General features: G+C 39.0%; 1 protein-coding gene across 17 annotated transcripts in view; it reads left to right on the forward strand.

The window, feature by feature from the left end:
* LOC137625854 (protein Son-like) overlaps positions 1–25,250 on the forward strand; it is a 137,733-nt gene that overhangs the window by 74,487 nt on the left and 37,996 nt on the right. For 12 of the 17 annotated variants that reach the window (XR_011040924.1, XR_011040925.1, XR_011040926.1 and 9 more), the window contains 3 exons: positions 4,296–4,331; positions 13,239–13,319; positions 18,874–18,980. Coding sequence is in view for 13 of the 17 variants with exons in the window: in XM_068356758.1 (XP_068212859.1) it covers positions 4,296–4,331; positions 13,239–13,319; positions 18,874–18,980 (224 nt within the window). In the remaining 4 variants the exon portion in view is untranslated. The remainder of the gene's footprint in view (positions 1–4,295; positions 4,332–13,238; positions 13,320–18,873; positions 18,981–25,250) is intronic. The other 5 variants (XM_068356759.1, XM_068356761.1, XM_068356762.1 and 2 more) reach the window with 5 other exon arrangements.

Genomic DNA, 25,250 nt, shown 5'->3' on the forward strand with positions numbered 1-25,250 from the left:
TTATCCATCCAGAAGATGCTGAAGAAGGAACACTGCCCTGTCAGGCTGTGGATGAGTCTGGTTAGGACACTGTCATCCGTGGTTCAATTTGTGTCACTTGGAAGACTACACCTCCGTCCTCTTCTGTATCATCTAGCTTTTCACTGGAAAAGGACAAGACGCTAGAAGCGGTCTCGATCCCGGTTTCCGGAAAGATAAAGTCTGGTCTGACTTGGTGAAAGGACTTTATCAACCTTTGAAAGGGTCTTCCCCTGACTGTTCAGACTCCCAACCACGTTCTCTTCTCGGACGCATCGGACGTAGGCTGGGGTGCGACATTAGGCGGTAGGGAATGCTCGGGATTATGGAACTCGAGTCAAAGGACAATGCATTTCAACTGCAAGAAACTACTGGCAGTACGTCTGACCTGGGAAAGCTTCAGGTCTCTCCTTCAAGGCAAAGTGGTGGAGGTGAACACGGACAACACCCTGCTTTGACGTACATCTCCAAGCAAGGAGGGACCTACTCTCTGACATGGTACGAGTTCGCAAGAGACCTCCTCTCCTGTTCAACAGGTCTAGACTTTTCACTAGTAACGAGGTTCATCCAAGGCAACTTGTATGTCATAGCAGATTGTCTCAGTAGGAAGGGACTAATAATTCCAACATATTGGACCCTCCACAAGGATGTATGCAAGAGACTTTGGGCCACCTGGGGCCAGCCAACCATAGATCTCTTCGCAACCTCGATGACCAAGAGGCTCCCAATACTTTGCTCACCTATCCCGGTCCCAGCAGTAGTTCATATAGATGCCTTTCTTCTAGATTGGTCACATCTAGATCTATATGCATTCCCTCCGTTCTAGATTGTCAACAAGGTACTGCAGAAGTTCGCCTCTCACGAAGGGACAAAGTTGACGCTAGTTGCTTCCCTCTGGCCCGCAAGAGAATAACTCACCGAGGTACTTCGATGGCTAGTGGACGTTCCCAGAACACTTCCCCTAAGGGTGGACCTGCTACGTCTGCCACGCGTAAAGAAGGTACTCCAAGGCCTCCACGCTCTTCGTCTGACTGCCTTCAGAGTATCGAAAGACTCTCGAGAACTAGAGGTTTTTCGAAGGAGGCAACCAGAGCGATTGCTAGAGCAAGGAGAACATCCACCCTTAGAGTCTACCAATCGAAGTGGGAAATATTCCGAAACTGGTGCAAGTCAGTATCCGTATCCTCGACCAGTACCTCTGTAACTCAAATAGCTGACTTCCTCTTATATCTGAGGAAAGAACGATCTCTTTCAGCTCCCACTATCTAGGGTTACAGTAGCATGTTGGCATCAGTCTTCTGTCACAGAGGCTTAGATCTTTCCAACAATAAAGATCTACAGGACCTCCTTAAGTCTTTTGAGACCACGAAGGAGCGTCGTTTGGTTACACCTGGTTGGAATTTAGATGTGGTTCTAAGATTCCTTATGTCAGACAGGTTCGAACCACTTCAATCAGCCTCCCTGAAAGATCTCACCTTTAAGACTCTTTTCCTGATATGCTTAACCACAGCTAAAAGAGTCAGTGAGATTCATGCCTTCAGCAGGAACATCGGATTCTCATCCGAAACGGCTACATGTTCTACAACTTGGTTTTCTAGCCAAACACGAGCTGCCTTCTCGGCCTTGACCAATATCGTTCGATATTCCAAACTTATCGTATGGTTGGAAATGAACTAGAAAGAGTATTATGTCCTGTAAGAGCTCTTAAGTTCTATTTTAAAAACCTTTAAGAGGCCCGTCTGAAGCTTTATGGTGTTCAGTTAAGAATCCATCTTTGCCTATGTCAGAGAATTCTTTACCCTATTTTATCAGACTGTTAATACGAGATGCTCATTCCCTTCTGAATGAGGAAGACCAAGCTTGGCTGAAGGTAAGGACACACGAAGTTAGAGCTGTCACAACTTCCGTGGCCTTTGAACAAAATAGATCTCTGCAAAGTATATTCGACGCAACCTATTGGAAAAGCAAATCAGTGTTCGCGTCTTTTATCTTAAGAATGTCCAGTCTCTTTACGAGAACTGCTACACTCTGGGACCATTCGTAGCAACGAGTGCAGTAGTGGTGGGGGCTCCACCACTACAATTCCCTAATTCCAGAACCTTTTTAATCTTTCTCTTGAAATATTTTTGGGTTGTCCGGAAGGCTAAGAAGCCTTTCGCATCCTACTTGATTTGGCGGGTGGTCAAAATCATTTCTTGAGAAGCGCCTAGATTAGAGGTTTTGATGAGGACCTTTAGTATGGGTTGCAACCCTTCATACTTCAGCTCCTAGGAGTCGCTCAGCATCCTATGAGGATCGCGAGGCTCAGTAAGGAAGACGTACTTAAAAAGGCAGAGTAATTGTTCAAGTCGTCTTCCTTACCAGGTACTTATTTATTTTATGTTTGTTATTTTGAATAACTGCTAAAATGAAATACGGGATACTTAGCTTCTTATGTTAACATGTATGCTGGTCTCTACCCACCCCCCTGGGTGTGAATCAGCTACATGATCATCGGGTAAGATTAATATTGAAAAATGTTATTTTCTTTAGTAAAATAAATTTTTGAATATACTTACCCGATGATCATGAATTTAAGGACCCTCCCTTCCTCCCCATAGAGACCCAGTGGACCGAGGAGAAAATTGGTTCTTGTTGACAAGAAGTACCTGAGTACCTACTCGACAGATGGCGCTGTTGTTGTACACCCCCACCTGTATAGCGATCGCTGGCGTATCCCGACCATAGGTTTTTTCTGTCGAGCAACAGAGTTGCAGCTACATGATCATCGGGTAAGTATATTCAAAAATTTATTTTACTAAGGAAAATAACATATTACTTAAAATTTGTGATATACGTTTATAATCCAATCTGGAAGTTTGAGTAATCACAAAGTTGACGGGTTCATGATTGGTTACTGTTAATATAGACAAGTCTCGGGTAATTAATAAAGTTTATTAATCTCTAGGACGTTAGGGAGTATTGTAAAAATAAAAGATTTTTATGACAGTTTATTCTTATATTCTCTTGATATTTAAAACATGTCCCCTCCTCCTCACTGAATTGTGATGTAAAAAGGTTAATGATCTACTTTCAACTTCGAGACTAAAGAGATTCTTTTTTTCTGTGCCCCTCTAGGATTGAAACTTTGCTCTACCCACACCTAGATTTACCATCAACCCACCAGATTAGGCTTTTCACAAGGAAAGAAAATGGGAAATTTCAACATTCCAGGGTAGACGTTGGTATTTAGCTAGCCTTGAGAGAGAAGCAATATGAACAGAAAGTGAATACTGTAAAGAAATAGTAAATTCTATTATGAAAATTAAATTTTTCTCAATACTCCACTAGATGGGCCTGACTTACAAGGAAAGAAAATGAAAAATATTTTGTTTTTTAAGGTAGACGTTAACATTTAACCAGATTCGAAAGAGAAGCATTATGAACGTCTGGTGAGTATAGAAAGAAATATTTTGATGAAAATTCTTTTAACATCATTGATATTCATAATACCATAAATAAAGCCTGAGGTTGAATACAGTATTGGCTGAAAAGGATAGTACCATCCTTTATGCTTAAAATATGTCTCCACAAGTGATTCACAAGTTATCTACAATTGTATTGTGGTTTATTACAGATGCAGTATTGTGTAGCATTATACAAGTATGTGAGTGTTTGGTGACAAACCCGCTATCTATAATTGCCCGCAATTTTACTGAATGATACGGTAAAACATCTGTAATTTTACAAACAAAGAAATTGTACTTCCTAAGGGCATTTTGTGTAGGGATAATAAATGTGTACAGAAGTACCAAAGGTATTAGTAAAGATTACAATGAAATAATCAGAGTACTGTAATATGTTTATACACAGTCATAAAGATCAATGCTAGTTGAAACAGTTCTAGAGTGAAGTGTTTTGTTTCAGTTTTAGATTGAATTGACATATCATATTGAGATCTTGATGAATTATTGGAACAGGCTATTATTAAAAGCTGTTGTTAGATAAGCCACTAAATGTCTTCGTATTCACCTAACGTGAAAATAAATATGATAGTCTTTTACAATTGAAGATAGACCAAAGATGTTTATTGTCATTCTTATACTGTAGTTTACTTTGCTTTGACAGCAATTTTTTTTCTATTCTCTTTTAATTTAAAGTGTTGTTTATGTTTTTATTTATAGATTGACTTTATATTATATAGTAAGGAAAATATATATTGAAAATGTAAAAAATACAATAGTAACAAAATTAGTTAGTTCCAGAGTGTAGCTACATCAGACTCCCTTCTTTTCTAGGTGAAGTTAACACCCCCGAAGACAAACTAAGAACAGGTACGTGACATGCAGTATTGTTGTTGTTATTGTTTGAATAATTGTATCTGTTGATGTTCATGTCAGATATTTAAATCACTCATGACATGAAAAGAGTACAGGTTGAACCTCTTTTTGATTCTGCAACCATGGGACACGGCTATTTTCAGCCTACGGAAAGTGACCCCTCCCAATGTAACCACATGCTTATTATACGTACATATTACTGTGTTATTGAAAGTAAAACAAGCTTAAAATGGGAAAACTTTCAATACAATTATTAAGGCTTTCAAACAAGGTTTTAATTGTTTCCTACACTGGTAATGGTGATGGGTTTGTTATTCTACATTTCATTTCATATCATATAGTTCTCTCTGAACTGCTAAACCATTGTTTGTTTACGTTCTAGTTAGGGTATCAAGTGCTGAAATTATTTTATTGCATATTTTATACTTGCATAAATAATAAAGTTTCATTAGAGGTGATGAAGTTTGAGACAGTGGTAAAGTTGATGAAATAGAAGGCCAACTTATCAAGTTTTTTATAAACTTATAATTCAACCTTTTGATAAAATTGTAATTTCCCTTATTCTATAACGATAAATGACTCGATTTTCTGCATAAGTAAAGGCCTTCTGTGATTAGTTTAATAGTTTATTTTAGTAATGTTTTCCAAAAATGTTCTTATTTTTCTTTATTCATTAATTTTGGTTTATTTTAAAGTATGGAGACAGTCCAATTAATCGTAACAATAAATTCTATTCCACAAGATTAGTATAGATTCAATAAGATTTTTTTAAACTCGCTAGGCTTCAGATAGTTAATCTTTTTCTAATAGCATAGAATTAACAGTGCAGTATTAAGAATATTTTTTTATTACTATACTGTATTACATTCAATTGATGAAGTCACATTATTTGAGATGTAACAAAAATAGTATCAACTACAGGCATACACCGCTTATCATCTGTCTCCTTTAACATCCTTGGTCACAGAAATTATTAAATAGAATCTGCAGAAAGTAACTTCATGATATACACGAGTCCAAATTTTGAATTTATAACATAGTATAGTATACTGTACTGTACTATTATTACGAACGGATAACTGATTTATGCGGCATGTTCAAAATAACGCGACCGAACAGTTTCAGATACAGCTATGTAGAGTGCTTGCGTTACAGGATTGGGTTTGCTTTTGGACGTGCTACTGTTGAGAGCCCTAAAGACGTGATATACAATAATGTAGTTTTTAGAATTTTCGTTACTGATACTGAACTATTTTGTTCAAATATTTTAGTGAATATAGTAATTTTTCATCCATTTTTATCTCTTCCCATTTAATAATAGTATTGTATTTTGTAAAATGCAAGCAATTTTTTTACTTCCATTTATGCTTTTGAGGAATTTAGCATCATGAAAATCTTTAGTTTGATTATGCAAAATTCACATTTCGTGAAGCTATCCAGAGCAACCCTCGTGTAAATCAAGATGTGACTTTACTAACACTGGATGTAATGTGTATAGTCAATCACAAAGCTGGTGGTATATAACATTGCTAATAAAGACACTTCACTGCACTGTCCAGTGTGTAATGTTACAGTTGCACTTACTGTATTTATCAAATTTTACTAGATAGGCCACTGTAATTATAGTAAATTAATTTATTAATTGTTTATATACATAACTATTTTTGTGTTAATTTGAAATTCAATAAATCAGAAAAAGTTTTAACATGTATGTTTAATAGTTAAGATTTTGGATTCAACTTCTTAGAATCTTAGATGCTACAATGACATTAGCAATATTCAGTATTGGGATTCATTCCTTTTTTACAGTATCTGAAGCTAGTTATCGAATTAAAAGAGTGATTTGCAGAGCTATGTAGAAAAAAATATTTTACAATTTCAATTGTAGTAAACACCATTCAAAAAAAAAAAAAAAAAAAAAAATCTGATCTCTAAACATAGTGTCAGCAATTAACTATTGTACAGTTCTCTCTCATGAATATATTATAACCTGAAGTAATCACACTTTCTCTCTCATTGGTGGACTTGTTTCATCACTTTCTCTCTCATTGGTGGGCTCATTTCATCACTCTCTCTCTTTGAAGGGCTCGTTTCATCACTGTCTCTCATTTGTGGGCTCGTTTCATCACTTTCTCTCATTAGTGGGCTCATTTCATTACTTTCTCTCATTGATGGGCTCGTTTCATCACTATTTATCTCATTAGTGGGCTTGTTTCATCACTTTTTATCTCATTGGTGGGCTTGTTTCATCACTTTTTATCTCATTGGTGGGCTTGTTTCATCACACTCTCTCTTATTAGTGGGCTTGTTTTATCACTTTCTCTCTCATTGGTGGACTCGTTTCATCACTCTCTCATTAGTGGGCTTGTTTTATCACTTTCTCTCTCATTGGTGGGCTCGTTTCATCACTTACTCTCTCTTTGGTGGGCTCATTTTATCACTTTCTCATTTGTGGGCTCGTTTCATCACTTTCTCTCATTAGTGGGCTCATTTCATTGCTTTCCCTCATTGGTGGGCTTGTTTCATCACTTTTTATTTCATTGGTGGGCTTGTTTCATCACTTTCTATCTCATTGGTGGGCTTTTTTCATCACTTTCTCTCTTAATAGTGGGCTTGTTTTATCACTTTCTCTCTCATTGGTGGACTCGTTTCATCACACACACTCTCATTAGTGGGCTTGTTTTATCACTTTCTCTCTCATTGGTGGGCTCGTTTCATCACTTACTCTCTCTTTGGTGGGCTCGTTTCATCACTTTCTCTCTCATTTGTGGCCTCGTTTCATCACTTTCTCTCATTAGTGGGCTCATTTCATTGCTTTCTCTAATTGGTGGGCTTGTTTCATCACTTTTTATCTCATTGGTGGGCTTGTTTCATCACTTTCTATCTCATTGGTGGGCTTGTTTCATCACTTTTTCTCTTATTAGTGGGCTTGTTTCATCACTCTCTCTCTCTTATTAGTGGGTTTGTTTTAACACTTTCTCTCTCATTGGTGGACTCGTTTCATCACTGTCTCTCTCATTAGTGGGTTTGTTTTATCACACTCTCTCATTGGTGGGCTCATTTCATCACTCTTTCTCTTTGGTGGGCTCGTTTCATCACTTTCTCTCTCATTTGTGGGCTCGTTTCATCACTCTCTCTTATTAGTGGGCTCATTTAATTACTTTCTCGCATTGGTGGGCTCGTTTCATCACTTTCTCTCTCTTGGGTGGGTTCGTTTCATCACTTTCTCTTGGGTGGGTTCGTTTCATCACTTTCTCTCATTGGTTGGCTCGTTTCCTCGCAAAAAAGAAGGCCTGTATTGCATAATTTCATCCCACCATGAATACTAACTTTCAACCTTTGAAATATAATAAAAATTCTCTTTTGTTTGTGTTACGTATGCTGAAAAGAGTGAAGAACTTCATAATAATTGTGATAATTCTCCAATTGTAGTAATTTAAAAGTGGGTTCTGATCAATGATAAGATTCAGCCTGGTGGCGGAATCATAAACTTATGGTGATAGTTTCAAATTTGCCTGAATTTGGGAGTTGCCATACAACATGATAGCAAATCAGAGAGGTTCAACTTGGTTTTAACAGTACTTTTATTTCATGTAAAAATAAAGCCCAATTAATGAAATGTTTCAAATAAATGGTTGTTGCATAAAATTTCAAAATGGAGGTAGAGACAATCACCCGGACATAGCTAATGATGCTGAATCGTGGAAAGGAAATTGTGAGTGACTTCAGTGCAAGAATGAACTTTCCACCAGAACATCTGCATACATGTACTGTACATAAGAATACAGTTATGGCTATTATTTGCTTTTTCAATAACTTTATTTAATGAATCTAGGCTCTGATAAGAGGTTCTATGGCTTAAGCTATTCTCCGTAAGTGAATGGGGCGGTTGGAGAAGTATTGTATGTGAATATATTGACAAGCAGTAATAGAGTTAGGGATGTTTCGTATGATTTTGTTTTTTACATGTAACTACAGTAATAGGGTACCATGATGTTTAAGATTTCTGAAAAACAATTAAGTTAATTTCATTAACCCATAATTGGAGGCTAGGTTAGAATATGTAGCTTTGTTCCAAATCAGGCAACCATAAGGGTGAATTGGTAAACTCGGTGTATTGTGGTTTTAACAAGGGATAGAGAATTGAAATCAGCAAACTGCAGTTCTGAATTGATGATAATTAAATTTTATTATATAAGATTAGGTTACAGACCTTGTAATATTAAATTAGATTAGTTTTACACCTGAGGAGGAATATGCCTGTCAATTACATTGATAAAATTTACATTAAAAAGAGCAAGTAGCTCATCTTTATACAGCTGTGACTAATTTAAATTCAAAAGATTGCTTGAAATTCCATTCTACTCTACTTTAGATTTTATTTATATCATACAGGAGTTTGACATGTCATGGATGCCTTTTTCAGTCTGTATTGACTAAACTAAAAACATTGTTAGAAGATCTAATTAGCAAACCAACCTCTCTTGTTATAATGATACAAGGGGAATCAGGTGTATGCTAGGTTTAAGCAATTGCTACTTTGGTATGGCTACATATATGATTTGTTAATATTTTGCTTCAGAGGCAAAGTTGCAAGCTCTAAAGTCACGGCAGTCAGAAGGAAACAGAATTCAACCACTCTATATAGTAGGGATTTAAATCACCAACAAACCGAATAGTTTGGACTGCAATTATTGATGTTACAAATAGAAGTTTTATATTTACCCCAAACCTTTATGACTTGAATATTAACATCAGAAGTCATAACAAGACTTAAGAAAAGCAGGGTGCTCATTCCTAATATATACTGTCATACCCCTAGCCCAAGGAATAGCATCACTTTTGAGAATAATTTGTTTTTCTAAGTTGAGAGTAAGAGTGATAAAAAATAAGGTTATGAGTTCAATTAAAAATCAGGAGGATGTATGTGAATATTGTGGATGGTGGAAGTGTGTAAATTTTGATTCATGCAAGAAATGGGAGCAATTCTAACAGAGGAAGCCAGTCAGAAGGTAGGAAGTAAAAAAAAAAAAGGCATACAGTATGTAATAGATAGGGGAGAAACTGGAGTTATATATGTAGGCTGATTGGAAACTTTATTGAAGTTAAGCGTAGGTTTGAAATGCAAATAATAAAAAAAGGATATTGTTGAAATTAATAATTTGCATTACAGTATGTTGTATTATATACAGTTCTGTATGTTAGTAGAAATTAAAACTATTGAGTAATGTGGAGGTGTATAAATATGGTAGAGCAGATAATATTGAAAGGGTTAGACTTGTTTATTTTAAGGTGGTTTTTTCATGGAAAGAATGGATGTCTATTGGTTAGTGGAAAACTTTGTAATTCAATTCAGAGGTGATATACGTAGGAGGAGACGAAAGCTTACGAGTGGTTGGGTAGATGGTATGAAAGATGTATTGTATTGTAAAGGTACGTGATTGGTATCCGAGAAGCATGTCACTGCATCCATGATGAGGCAAATGGTGCAGTGTGTGTGCAAGGGGATAATGTGCTGCTGATGAACCTTTTATTTGTGTCAATTAACATTGTCCTTTTTTGAGTCACCACCTGTTTTGGAGAAATAATTTAACTTAAAAATTTTGAAAGCAAATATATTTCCAATTGTGTTCAATAAAAGCACTGTATATTGATGACATTTCCAATGTAATGGTAAAGACTTTTATATGTTTGTATGAGTGGTAATTATTTAGAACTTTCCAAGACCTTTTTTGCCACCTGGTTCTAAAAAGCGGAATATATAGTGCAGTGCAGTGTGTGTGCAAGGGGATAATGTGCTGCTGATGAACCTTTTATTTGTGTCAATTAACATTGTCCTTTTTTGAGTCACCACCTGTTTTGGAGAAATAATTTAACTTAAATTTTGAAAGCAAATATATTTCCAATCGTGTTCAATAAAAGCACTGTATATTGATGACATTTCCAATGTAATGGTAAAGACTTTTATATGTTTGTATGAGTGGTAATTATTTAGAACTTTCCAAGACCTTTTTTGCCACCTGGTTCTAGAAAGCGGAATATATAGTGCAGTAATACATATACTTTTAAATTTTCTTACTGTAATAGTCAGAATTTTTATGTTTTGAGGATTTTAGCTTTCTTAGTAATAATTAGTAATTGATAATACACTGTATCTGGAGTAGTAATACATGCCTTAATTTCTGTATTCCCTCCCTAATTGCCTAACTTGCTTTAAGGAATTGAATTGTAGGCTAGTCTACTTTTCCCAGGGCAGTCCTCCATAAACTTGAATTAGATGCAATGAATTGTTTTCCTTGGTTTATTTCTATAGGTAGATAACCTATTACCGTTTTTTTTTTTTTTTTTTTTTTATAAAGAGATATTCACAAATAATGCTTCTCCAAGTTTGCCTATCTATTTTAGTCTATGCTGTGAAACCTCTATTCTTGCGTAGGCATGCCCAGACAATGAATATTTCATACTCGGACTAATGTAATATAAAATAGATAAAGTACTTGATTATTTTTATTCATTTTTACTGATTTATGACTTGAAAGTTGTATTTGTGTATGCAGGTGAAGTAGAGAGATTACTGTAGATGATATCATTTATCATCATAAAGATTTTTATCTTAGTTCCCATTAGATTTAGGTTGTTATCTATACCTTTTTTTGCATGGTTTCTTCAGAATTTCTAAAGCTCTTTGTCCTTCCATGTCATATTACCACTTTATTTAACAGCTGTGCCTCATCCTTTGTCATTGCATGCCCAAACCGTTCATTTCCTCCTACGCCTGTTGACGCAAAGAGCCTCGGTTACATTTCGCCAGTTGTCTCTATCTCATTCTGTCATTTTCTCTTTCTATAGACTGACACAATCCATAGAGGATTCATTGGCTAAATTCATCAAAGATAGCCAGTTCCTTGTGATGAGCAATTGAGCAGTGTCCAAACCATCTTGTTATATTTCTGTCTTTTTCCCAGCCTCTGGAGCCCACATTTCTTCACCTATTCTTTGTTCATATGACTGTCCATAACAGACATAAATCTTAACAGTGTAAGGACATGCCTTATCAAATCTCTTCAATTTTCATTGGAAGTGGCAATGTTTCTGCTGCATAGAGTAATTTAGGCCTTACATGCAATCATAAGTTTCTATTCTCTCTGCTATTGAGAATTTTAAATTCACATTTGCCTGGAAATTTCTCTCCATTTCATCCATTCTGCAACCATTTTTACTGCTTTTCTTCTTTACATAATACAATATATAAGATACTTGTTCATATATCAACGTGGTCATAGATATCTTTACAAGAGCTCCTCTCTTTACAGAGTTAGACCTGAAATGGGTTATCTTCATTTGTTCTATCGTGTAATCTATCTCTTTGAGCTATCATCAGGAATAGGTCTCATTTAACCAATTTTTCCCATGATTTCAGGGACTTAATTGCATATCTTTGTCCTACCAGTTCATTGCTACTGCTTTTTGACAAACTGCTGCTTTTCCTCTCTTGTCACTTGTCCAGGCTGTCTCAGTCTTCCAAGTTCTAAGCATTTTATCCAGCCTCTTGGCATCATATTTCTCTACAAATTTCTCATCCACAATACAATCTTCTCAGTATACCCCAAACATAATCTTAATATTCCTAGGTTACCCATTATCAAAATTTCTTCCATCATTGCTTGTACTCATGATTTTGCTGTATAGATTATTACAGTCTCATGTTCCCATCACATGTCTTCTCAATATTTACTAATGGGGCATTTTTTTTATCAGTTGTCTTTTTTCCTTTGCTCTGTAACTCCTATTTCTTATTGCTCTCTCAAATCCTACTTCACAGTCAAGTGTGTGTTCCAAGTTGAGTAGAAATGCTCTTCCCAAGACCTGCCCATGTCTTCTGAACTTTTTTTCTCTGCCTTATTTACTTTAGTTCTGTTCTTAACACTAGGTTATTTGCATAAAAGTACTTCAAGTAAACCCTTTTATGCACTCCTTAGCAGCCTTTTCCATTTCTATGATAATCAGCAATGGGCTCAATGTTGTTCCTTGATAGACATCAATGTTTATCTCAAACTGTGAATAATCCTGCTAATATGTACTTTGTAGACCTAGTGTTATAATAGAGTTTCATCTATAACTTGATGAATCTTTGTTACCTTTGTCCTTTGTAATACCCATTTGAGTTCTTATCTTGGTACTCTGTCAGATGCTTTATGAAGATTCAAGAACAAGTGATGTAATAGCATCTTGTTTGCATGTTCCTGTAATTACCTAATTATGGAGATTTATTATGTTCATCTATATGCCATGAAGCATAACTTACAGCTAATGATAGTGACAATTTTTTTCACTCTTCCTTCAGCAACTTTTCCACTATTTTAATAGCATGCTCTAAAAGTTCCATTCCATTGCAAGCTCCCACAGCAGTGCATGCCTTTTACCTCGGCTTATGTGACTCTAAGATGCTTTTCCCTCTCTTCAGGCCCTATCTTTCTTGATAAGATTTTAATACTATACTCTAGTAGCCTTATGGATGATAGGCTGCTTTCCTGCTATTTATATAATGTAAAATTTTATTTTGATGGTCCTGGAATTTTCTATTTTCCCTAGTGAGGAGGGCCCTTTAAACCTCTTTAGCTGTTATGTTCTATATTAGTTATAATATGCTATTTTATCTAGTCATGTATTTTGTTCTTGATCTTATATATACAGTGCATACTAAGTTAGTTGGTAAGCTGAACATAATATCTTGAAACTCTGGGAAGTATGATGTGGGAAGGAGCAGAGTATTTAGCTTGACCTTATGTCTATTGTTTTATATTATATTTTTTGCAATTATTTAAAGTTAGGCCCATGTTAAAAACCAGTCAGTGTTTTGTAGTTGACTGATGTCCGTAGAAATCATGTCGACATTCACAGAACTGTGGCTGGCTTCGCCATCACTGTCACTGACAACTGTACCGACCTCCACAGTGCCCTGGTCTTCATCATCCAAAAATGGTTCGTATATCTGTAGAGGGATCCAACCTGACGCATCTTCTGCCACTGCTGCATCACAATCACATATCTCAACTTAAAAAAAATTACTTCTATTCATGGGGATGAGTCGGAAATGTGTGAAAATATCTCACTGAATTCCAGTTATATGTTTGTAGAATCAGCACTGAAGCGTTCTGCCGATAATGTTACAACCAGAATAGCCCCTTGGCAAACCTGTGTAATCAGAAGCTCATTATTAAATTGTAATGAATTAAAAAAAAATTGAGGAATAAGGAATATTTCACACATAACTTTGAGACATCACTTCTTTTCACGAAAGAGCTTATCACGAAAAAGAAAATTTTGTGTCCCTTTGTATCTTTTATCATAGTTTGTAAATTGTACAGTCATGTTCTTTTTATTTTTCATGTGAATAAGTACAATTTTTCATGTCATGAGCACTTTAAATACAGTTCTTCATATTTCTAAGTGATGGATATTTTTTTCCAAGGTAAGGATATACTGTAGTTCTATAAAAATTTGGGAAGTGTTTTGATTTTGAAATTTTAGTTTAAGGTCTGATAAAAAAATAGTTTCATAACAAACCCATTACTTATAGTGCCTTTTTTAATTGCCACAAAACGTTCCCAGTAATAGATTGTAAAAAGTGACAAAGATAAGTAGCATCTGAGGTTATTTGAGTTATATACATGCTCTATAAGGTTGAGAAGCTGTCTATCTGATTTGTTCTAAGCTCCTTAGAAGAACATTTGTGTAAAGGATTTTCTTTTTTACTTTTTACAATATTTTTTTGCTGTTCAGTAAATCCTCTGGTTACGGTTCTTTCCCTTTGCCTACACTGACACCGAATAGTCTGGCTTATTCTTTACAGATTCTCCTCTGTCCTCATACACCTGACAACACTGAGATCTCCAAACAATTCTTCTTCACCCAAGTGGTTAACTATGGCAATGTAATTGTTCAGTGGCTACTTTCCTCTTGGTAAGGGTAGAAGAGACTCTTTAGCTATGGTAAGCAGCTCTTCAAGGAGAAGTGCTATAGCCTCTGTGCCATGGTCTTCCATTGTCTTGGGTTAGAGTTCTCTTGCTTGAGGGTACACTCAGGCACAGTGTTCTATCTAGTTTCTCTTTCTCTTGTTTTGTTGAAGTTTTTATTGTTTATATAGGAAATATTTAATTTATTTTAAGTTGTTACTATTCTTAAAATATTTTATTTTTCCTTGTTTCCTTTCCTCACTGAGCTATTTTCCCTGTTGGGGCTCCTGGGCTTATGGTATCCTGCTTTTCCAACTAGGGTTGTAGCTTAGCATTAATAATAATAATAATAATAATTTGGTGCCCTTGGTAGGATAAGGACTCTGCTCTTAGTGCCATAAGGATGTTAGTACAATTCCAACTTTCTCTTAGCTTAGAGAGGAACTTCCTGTGATTATGATTTTCATTTAGGATTATTGTTCATTTAGTTTTCATGGTTATGAGTTGCATTGTTAAGCATACTCAAATATTTGAGTGCTGTTTGTTACCATGTCTATATGCACAAACCTTTCGTCCTTTATTGATTTGTATCATATAGCGCTGAATGGCCTTTGATGTACCAGTACTTAGCTTGAGACCTAAATTTCATAATCTAATTCAATCCTTTGAAAAAGGGAATGTCATTGGAGCTGGGAAGACTGTTGGAAATGTCGACGAGGTAGTTAACAGAGTGCAGATTTGTAGGCCATCCCATTCTCCTGTCAAAGTCTATCACTTTTGTCCTTGGGAGTAACAAGTACAGTCATACTCTTGCATCCTACCCAAGGCTGTTTAATTTTTTCTCATACTTTCTAGTTTGAAATGTTGATATTGGCTTTGTGTTAATAATGGAATAAAATAGGAATGCGAGCGTAGGTTGGACACGGCATCTGTTTATGGCTAAACCAGCGATAGAACCACCCCACATCTAAGGGTCATGATTAGCAATTATCCCCATGTACAGTCTGTAGATTATGACTTCCTGTTAAGGTGGACTTGCTTTTTTATTTTTATTCTTTTTTTTTTTTTTTTTTTTTTTTTTTTTTTTTTTTTTTTTTTTTTTTTTTTTTTTTTTTTTTTTTTCTCGAGGAGAGAAAGCTGCCTTCATTCAGGGTAATAATTTTAGCTCCTCATACAGTTTGCCATTTGTTGAAACCTCAGGGTATATGCATTTGTCTTGTCCCTGAATTTATGCTTCAAGAGCATGTATTGATTGGATCTACAGCAGAAAGATTTTTTAGGGTTCGTGGACTATGAGGGGATTACCATGCTTCAACTGTTGCTGGATACTTCCTTGCAGACCTGTAAAAACGAGTGACCTAAGAAAGCCTTAATTTTATTAGGTCTTTCTGTAAATCTGAGGGGTATAATTTTTTTGCCTCATTTTATTCAAGGGAAATTAAATGTACTAGAGAGTTAGTTAAACAAGAAGCAGCAAATACTGCAAAATGAGTAGTCTCTACATCCTTTAATGTGTCAAAAGATTTAGAGTTTGTTGGAAAACCAAATTTGGACATGTATGCAACCTCCCTCAACAAGATGGTGGTTTGATTTCTGTTCTGGACCCCTAGCATGGAAGGGGTATACCCTATTACAGGACTGGGTGTATTCGGACTTTTATGTCTATCCTTTGTTCCTAATGAATCAGGTGGTGATAAGCAATTTTAGGGTACCTTCAAATAGAAAAATGATGCTAGTGAATAATTTTTGACCACAGAGAATGGTTTACCAATCTGTGGCCTCATTCATTGAAATGACTAAGAAGTTAATCTTACAGGATCAATCTTCTCTCATATAACCAATATTGAGATTAGTACACCCAATTGCCATGTGATGCGCTACATCTGACAGCATGGAGATTCTCCACTGTATTTTTAGCGGAAGAGTTTTCTAGGTCTTCTAGATTGTTTATCTAAGGCTCCACACAGCAGTCAACCAATAATCTATATTGGAGGTAGTAGAATTTGTATTTTGATTGGAGAAAACCTGATAAGTTTCAGTGACTAGATCTATTTTAGATAATATTGTTGTGTCAGTTATTGAGGGCTGTAGTCCATGCTTAGTACCTCGCTCAAACACTTATCTGCTTTCGGTATTGAGTAATATTGTCTGTCTTGCTGTAAAGCTAAGAATGATCTGAAGGTGAAAGTTCATCTGCAATTTTTACCTATTCCTTCAAGGGAGAAAAAGATGAGTTCTACATCAGAGGATTTGTTTCTTTGTCACATTAGATATGTCAAGTTTTGAACAAGACTGAAAACATTAAGGGAGAAGTTCCTCATTTGATTTTGATTCCTGTGCATTCTTTTTATAAGAATATGATGTTTTTTCTTATTAAAGATTAAGTATTCAAAGCTCACAGAGAATTTAATTCTCATCAGATGAAGGCCTCAGAGGTTCTGTTCAGTGATATTAGGATTGCAGGTACTTCCCTTAATTTCTGTAGAAAATTTTGTTTGGAGAGAGTTTTGGTAGCATCTCACGGGTAAATCAAATTGGTTTAGCCAAGCACTATTTAAAAGAAGCCTGGTTTTCAAATAAGAGTTAAGGGGCATTGCCTATGGTGGGAGCTTTTGGGTGATGTATAAGTAGTATTGAATATGAATTAGAGAGTGATTTACATTGATAAAGTTAACTTTGAATATGTATTAAGTTATAGTTTAGTACTGTATTAAGTTTTTCCAAGAGAGTAGGGCAGAGTTGGATACTATGGTAGCTATTTTGTTAATGTTGATTATGGAAAGTGTACAATATTTTGGAGGTAATTCATATTTATTAAATTCCTTAAGTTGGTACGGTACTAATTTTTGTGTTCTCATGGGTGTTTAGTGTTAGATATTTTTCAGTAGGGATTCGTGAGGCATTGCTTAAGAATTGCCAGATTTTTGTCGTTACCATTAAGCTTATGATTATTGAAAGCGAGTCTCGGCTAATTGTTGTGATTATTTAGGCTATGGTTTTAGATTAAGTCTTTCCTTCACTATCTCACCTCCATCAGGATGTGAGAGTCAGCATAGTGAACCTAGGGTAAGATTCATAGAAATTAATGGAAATTTATAGTTATTTCCATACTCATCTCGGATTCATATCATGGACCCTCCCACCCTTTGCCCTCCCCACTGATTAGGGAGGTGAAGAAGTTATTGAACATGTTTCCAGTTTGAGACTGAAAATGGCCCTAATCATATGGCTTGCTCAAATAATCTTATTGGCATACACTGCCATATTACACAATGCTTTGTGGAGGGGCATCACTATTACAGTAAAAGAAAATGGGAAATTTAAACTTTAGGATGAAGGTTGACATCTAGCTAGTTTTGAGAAGGAAGCATTGTGACCCTCAGGTTAGTATAGAAATAATTGAGTCGTACTTCATAATAATGACCAGTGTTGATATTTTATGGTACTTTATATTGTGTGCCATTCATCACCTTTATGGCAAGTGTTGCCAAAGATAAAGACTGTTTTTTTGCCTGACCTTACCTGATGTTCTTTTGTGGATTGGTCCGAGGAGCAGTGGAACGATACAGTAGAAGAAAGCATTGTAGGAGGAAGATTTCAAGCTCTGGATGTCTTTGTTCAGTCTGGGAATCTCTTGTGTTCATTCCCCCGGTCAGGGAGGGTCACAGGATTATTCCAGGATTTCCTGTTTGGCTGTTAAGGTGGACGTTTTCAGATAATTTGACCAGCCTCCCATGGAATTCTAAGTCATGGTAATGCATTTGGGCTAGTTATTAGTGTTTTTCTAGGCTGGAAGGTCTTGAGACTTTTATCCTCTGGAGAGGCACAGCAATAAAATTGATTGTGAATTAGTGATAGGGGTTTATGGTAAAGATTCTATATTAGGTAGGTTGCCTGGAATCTTGTAATAGGATCAAAATGCGACGGGAAAGATCAAAGAAAAAATGAGCTAGTGGGTAGAGGTGATACATGATGTCTGCTGAAATATTTTCATTGTTGAATTTATATCAAGGAAAACTTGAGTAAAATTTAATGGTATCAAAGTTTGTATTGACTTTGATTGTATCATAGGAAATGTTGATGATTAGATATAAGATGAAAGGGGGACGGAAACCACCTCCTTTCAGTGTATGTGGAGGATGTGTATGTCATGGACAGATATTGACAGATGAGCAAATTTAGAAAGTATTGAGACTGAAGTGTTGAACTCTGTTACAAGAGAAACTTCAATTGAAGGAAGGGGGACGAGGGAATAGTATACAGAGGGTGACTAGAGGAGATATAAAAACTGCTGAACTGATTCAGATGGTAAGAGATAGATTGGAAGTCCATAATGTTCAGAAAATATAGTGGAAGCCTTCAATAAGGCTGCCACACTAGCTAGCAAAGACTCAGAATGAGGTAATATAGAAAAGGGGACTTGATTTGGTTTAAAGAGACACTAGGAAATTTTTTTTTGAAATAATTAGGTTTTTATCTATGAAACAATTATGCATTAATATTTTAAACATTTGAAAATCCATTTAATTCTGGTATTCTTTAAGTGTACATAGTTTATTTTTCTTATGCACTTTTTGCAGATAGTGGTTGGGTTCCTGTATCACCAAAAGAGAAGAATAAGAAAGAAGAGGATAGCGTTTTCTCGAAAGAGAAAGCTCCGGTAAGAACAGGAAGATTCATTAACAATGTTAGTTTCTGTGGCCTTTTTTGAACAATTGATGAATACCTGTATTTAGTCAAAATATTTTTCTTGGAATTTGGGAACTTAAATCAGATACATTTGGTATAAAGAGTTTTTTTTTTGCATAAGAGGAGAGGAGTGGATTTTGATTGCATTTTACAAGAGGAAATGTCATATAATGTCAATTATCTGACTTTGAATTGGTGGCCAGTCAGCAATCTTTTCAGTCTTCATTAGATTTGGAAAGCATCATTTATTGTAGCTAAAGTCAGTTTTCTGCTTAACTTTGTTTAGACTTGTTTGCTATATGAACTATTATTATACACTTCTTATTTTTCTCCTGGTATGAAGAGCAAACTTTGAAAAATTGAAGTAGTTAGTGATAAAAGTACTTGTAGTAATTACAGAATGAAGATGATCTATGCTTGTGATATAAGAGGCTGCCAACTTATTTGTTGTGGGATTGCACACTGCTGGGATAGATATACTGTAGATTTCTTCTGATTGAGTGAATCCTATTTGTTTCATTTTAAATTAGTATCATGTCTTTTTAAGATACTATCATCCCATTCTAAAATATTGCTATTTCATCCTAAAATAGCTTAATTTAACTTTAAATTGGTATAATTTTATGCTAAATAAGTGATCTTGCATAAGAAGAAAGATAAAATATGTTTCTCAAAAGTAAATTTTCAATCAAGAATCACACAAAATTTTAAAGGAGTTGTATACAGTTAAAGAAACATTATCAATACAGATCTGGATGTTGAGGAGCCACTGTCTTCGACATACTTAGCCTCATGATTAACACAGTTAAAGGCAGCGCTAAAATCAAGGCCAGTCATAAAACTTGCTGACCACATTCAAGACAATTTTTTTGCACATTGGCAATTGTAAGAAGGGCATCACACGACTCAAGGCCTTTGCAAAAGTCAAATTGCAAACTAGGGAACAAATGATTACCTTTAACATACTTATTTAGATGTTTTACCAAAAGATGTACACAAACTTTTAGAAATGGAAGTTATGGAAATTGGGCAGTAATCTTCAAGGGTACAGCTACCACAAACACACTTACGTAATGGATTACCATTACCAATATTCCAACAAGTGCAAAAAGGACCTCTTCTTGCTAATTCGCAGAAAATATCAGGCAACTTGGGAGCTAAGAAATATTTTTATAAAAAAACCGACGGAAAAGTACCCTTTGGGTCTACACCTTTATAAGCATCAAGGTCCATCAGTAGTGTTTTAATTTCATGGGACTGAAAGCTAAACTAGTTAGTTTAGCATTAGGAAAACAGGAATGAGGAAGATAGAGTAACTCTACTTGCTGTCAAACACATCAGCCAAAAGGGTTGCCTTTTCCTTTGGACAGTGAGTGACAGAGCCATCTGATTTAAGTAAAGGTGGAACTGTTTGGTCTACACCAAAGAGTGCAGATTTAAGGGTAGCCCACCACTTATGTTCCTGGGTTGTACCAGAAAGGGTTTCTTTTATGGTCAAATTGTATCCTTTTTCAGTTGAAGTATAAGCTCTCCAAGCAACAGCTCTTAGCTGAGTATAGTTATTCCAAGTCAAATCTAATCTGGTATCCTTCCAAAGATGATAGGCCTCCTGCCTCTGAAAAAGAAAAAATGTCTACAATTATAATTGAACTAAAGTTTGTATTTCACTCTATATTTTAATGCATAAGAAGGAATACACCTATCAATTATATTCACCAGATTCTCATTCAAGAGAACACCAGGCTTAGCACTTTTATACAATTGACTAATTCAAATGCAAAAAATTACTCAAAATGTCATTTGTTCCAACACAGAGTACTTACCTCGAACTACTTTCTTAGGAGTATCTGGGGGATCTCCTCCCAACCGACCAGAATTTTGTGTAGTTTCCCCTATCTCTGTTTTCCCTAATCGAGTCCCTCTGTGGTGGATGGATACTCCCCCTGAGGCAACCCTGGTCAGCGAGCGAGCGCATGGTGCTAGGTCTCGGTCGTCAGTAAGCTTCTGGTTGCGGCGGGGTTTACATCTCGCTGCTCTCTCACATCCAGGCCGACCCTTTGTGTTACCACGTGGTTCCCTCGTGTGATACCCATTCCCTTGTGCCCTCTTATCCACCTCCTTTCCCAGTGTTCTAGTGTTTGCTTGGTGGTTAGTGCTTCCCTATGGAATCCCAACGCCGTTGCCCCGTGCCTAAGGCCGGTAAGTCTTGTGGTGCGTGGCTTTCCAAGACGGAGATAGACCCGCACTCGCTATGCTCCCCGTGCAGGGGTAGTGTATGTTCACCTTCTTCCACGTGCCCGGAGTGTGCAATCTGGCCGGAAATCCATTGGGCCCTGTACGGCACTAAGATGAAGAAGGCGCCGAAGAGGTCCCCCAAGAAGGTAGGCCCTGCGTCCCCGTTAGCGTCGCCTGCTGCTCCGTCGGAGAGAGGCTCCCTGTCTCCTTCCCCAACCCAGAGTAGGGGACGAGGTAAGTCCGTTGCGGGGGAACGGCCCATTGCTGTTCCCCATGAGTCTGATGTCATTGATGTGGGGTCAGTTGTTGCTTCGCAGACGTGTGGGGTCTGCTGGGGGGGGGGGGGGGGGGAGTGTGTTCGGGAGATGAGGTTCTGGTGCCTGCAGGACCCGTCTCGGCTGAAGACCGGGTGTGGGGGAAGTTTGGATCGGCTCCTTCCCCTGTATCGTGGCAGTGTATTTCAGGTACCACAGCGCCTGGCGGAGGTTTGGACAAAGAGAGGCACCCTACAGGTTTGTCGGACCCTGATTCCATCGTCTGGACGGCTCCAAGGACGCCCTTCAGATCGCCATCAGGGAGAAGAATTCGAGGGTTGGTTCGCCTTCAGGAAGGATCTACAGACTCCCCCGGCGTCTTCGTCTACGCTCCCGCCTGACTTCATGCAGCTCTTCATGCTGGTACAATAGCTCCAGGACCCCGCATCATCGACAGAAGACTCGGAAGACTCAGCAAGCTCCTCTTGAGTCTCTTCCTCCTCTTACTCATCGTCATCGTCCGACTCATCGTCATCGAAGATTCCGATCCCCGGGAGTCGAGGAGAAAGCGGAAGAGGTCTCGAAGGAAGAAGTCTCGATCTCGTTTGGGCCCTTCCAGGAAGCGGTCGAAGACCTCGAGGAGGAAGAACAAGAAGAAGCGCTCCTCCAAGGACAAGTGGGCTCAAGCAGCATTCCCCCGTGGTGGGTCGAACAGGGCCCCTGCCGCTCCAGTGTCTGCTTAATTGGCCTCTGGAGCCGCCCCTGCGCCCTTGCCCCGTATGTCGTCGGCTCGATCCGGCCATTGGTCGAAGCCTTCGACCCATGTTGGCTTTGCCCTGCCATGCCCGCCATGTCACCGGCTCCATCCGCCCAGCGGAGAGAGTCGCTGTTTCGGTCTGGCACCATGACGTTCGTACCCGGTGCCTCGGCAGCTCTGTCAAAGCGCTCTGGTCAACGGGTAGTACCCCACGGGCCTTCCCGAGCGGAGGTAGACCCATGAAGGCTACTTCCGTCTCGGCGGGTCCACCCTTGACAGAGGGATTCGCTCCATCGAACCGGCTGGAAGAAGACGACGCAGCCTCCCACATGGATCTATCCGTGCTCGTCGAGGCACCCGACACGGAGGACCGAGTAGCTGACGGTCTCATAGACGCCGGAGAGTGTTACGCTGACGAGGTGTCTTCATACAGGAAGGTCCTACCCCTTATTAGACACCATCACAGACTAGACGAACCGAAGCCGTCGACTGAGCAGGCTTGGCTCTCAGGGTTGGGGAGGATGGTGGATAGCCCCGTCCAACAGAAACCATCATTGACCCTCCCACTGGCTCCAGACGTGAAGTTGGGGATGGAACACGACGACAAGTATGTCGCAGGCCAAGTAAACTCCCTCAGGGCCCAAGGGTCCTTCAAGCTACTTCCAGGGCTAAGGACCCAGAAGAGGTTTTATGTCCCAGACGGGCGGCACTCTGGCCCCTGCGCAGTGGAGGCGGCAATAGCGACGCTCAACCAAGGCAGCTAGGAAGACAGGACGCTCTCTGCCCCAGTGTGCTTCTCGCCAGCTGAAGCTTCCATGATGGAAGATACTGCGCAAGATATTGTGAACGTGACATCGTGGCTAGACTGGTGGGCATGCACGCTGGCTGGCTTCCAGCTATCTCATGACTTAACAGAAGAAACAGCGAAAGGAAAATGGTCTCCGGAGGAGAAGGCCTTACACATAAACATACTCGAACTGTAGGTGGTCAAGGAAGCACTCACAAGGTTCGTCCATCGTCTCTGAGGAAACACGGTGGCCCTCATAGGCGACAACGCCACCGTGGTAACCTACGTGAAGAAACAGGGAGGATTCAAGTCAAGGGAGTTGTGCAACCTCATAGCAAGTATCCTGGAATGGGCCGAGAAGGAGCCCATCGGAATAACGGCCAGATTCATTCCAGGGAAGAAGAACGTCTAACCGACGGCCTCAGCAGGACAGGTCAGGTGGTAGGGTCGGAATGGTTCCTACACCCGGAGAAAGCTCAGGCAGTCCTCCACAGATGGGGGTCGCCGGTGGTAGACTTGTTCGCCACGAGGCTCAACGCCCAGCTCCCCGTTTATTGCTCTCCAATACCAGACCCAGCAGCAGCGTTCGAGGACGCCTTCCAACACTCGTGGGACAGTCTCGACGTGTACGCCTTCCCCCCCTTCGGGACCCTCAGACAGGTCCTCAACAGAGTCAGACGGTCAAGGAACACGCAGATGAGTTTGGTAGCGCCCTGGTGGCTGGAGAGAGAGTGGTTCGCAGACCTGAAGGAGTTAGCCATCCTTCCACCGTGGCCACTGCCAGACAGGGAAGACCTTCTCCGTCAGCCCCACTTCAGAAAGTTTCACGAAAACCCTCGATCCCTGCGGCTACATCGTGGAGGTTATCGAGCATCTGCTAAGGAAGGAAGGGTACTCGTCGAAGACCGCTGCGAGGATGTCCGGTTACCTAAGGAAATCCTCGGTCATGGTCTACCAGGCAAAATGGGCAACGTTCGTTAAGTGGTGCGCCTCCCAGAACTTGAGACTGTTAAACACATCTATTCATAAGATCGCAGACTTCCTGGTCCACCTGAGGGACGACCTAGGTGTTTCCGTTCCGGCTATCAAGAGGGTTCGAGCCGCACTAGGCCAAATCTTCCTCCTCAAAGGACTATGCTCATCAAAAGTTTTGAGCAATCATGTTCTCCCCGATCCTCTAGAGTACCGCAATGGGACGTAGCCAAGGTTTTTAAAGTCCTTTCCAAGCCGCCCTTCGAACCACTCAGGAATATTCATGATAGAGACCTTACTCTTAAGACGGTATTCCTCTTAGCCTTGGCCTCCGCTAGACCAGTTAGCGAGCTCCACGGATTATCGTTCGTGGTCTCACACTTGAAGGGTTGGAAAGACCTGAGTTTTAAGTTTCTGCCATACTTTGTAGCCAAAACTCAAAATCCCACTGTCTTAGACCCTAGGTTCGGGGGTTTCTCAGTCCCATCAATTCCACGTTCGGACAACCCCGAAGACTTGTTATTGTGCCCTGTCAGAACAGTCAGAAAGTATATTGAAAGGACAGCCAGGTTTCGCTTGGGGATGAAAAGCTTATTTGTTTCCTCTGGACCGGTGAAGAAAGCAGTGTCCAAGAATACCATCTCTTTCTGGCTGCGACAAGTTATAAAGAAGGCTTACGACAGTGACGGTTCCACGGTGCCGGGTAAACCCCGTCCTCATGACATTAGAGGCCTCAGCACTTCCTTGGCCTTCGACAAGAACATGGCAATTGACCAGATTCTGAAAGCAGGTACTTGGTCCAGACAGTCTACGTTTACGGCCCATTACCTGAAAGACTGTACAAGGAAGTCTCTGGACTCTTCCTCCATTGGGCCAGTCATTTCCGCACTCCAACAGGTTTAAGGTTGAAGCCCCGGGGAAGCCCGTGGGAAGTAATTCAAAGCGATACAAGTTCCTCCTTACTCCCCCCCTTTCCTTGCTTCCCCTCTGATTCCCTTTCCTTATCCTCCGCCCATGTGAGAGTTGATTGTTGGAGATGCCCATGTTTGGATGTTTTGTTATAAAGGTGAGTTACATAGGCATTAGAAAGTTTTTTGAGTAGTTCCCCCGAGTCTCCTACCCTATCGTATATGTCGTCGAAACCTAGCCTCCTATCTAGGTTTGCCCGCATGGTGTTAATGGGGTCTCCCGGGCCTGTAAGTCCACACCCACCTCCTAAGGTGTAAATCTCCTAAGAAAGTAGTTCGAGGTAAGTACTCCGTG

Source organism: Palaemon carinicauda, chromosome 33 (genome assembly GCF_036898095.1).
Source record: "Palaemon carinicauda isolate YSFRI2023 chromosome 33, ASM3689809v2, whole genome shotgun sequence".
Lineage (NCBI taxonomy): Eukaryota > Metazoa > Arthropoda > Malacostraca > Decapoda > Palaemonidae > Palaemon > Palaemon carinicauda.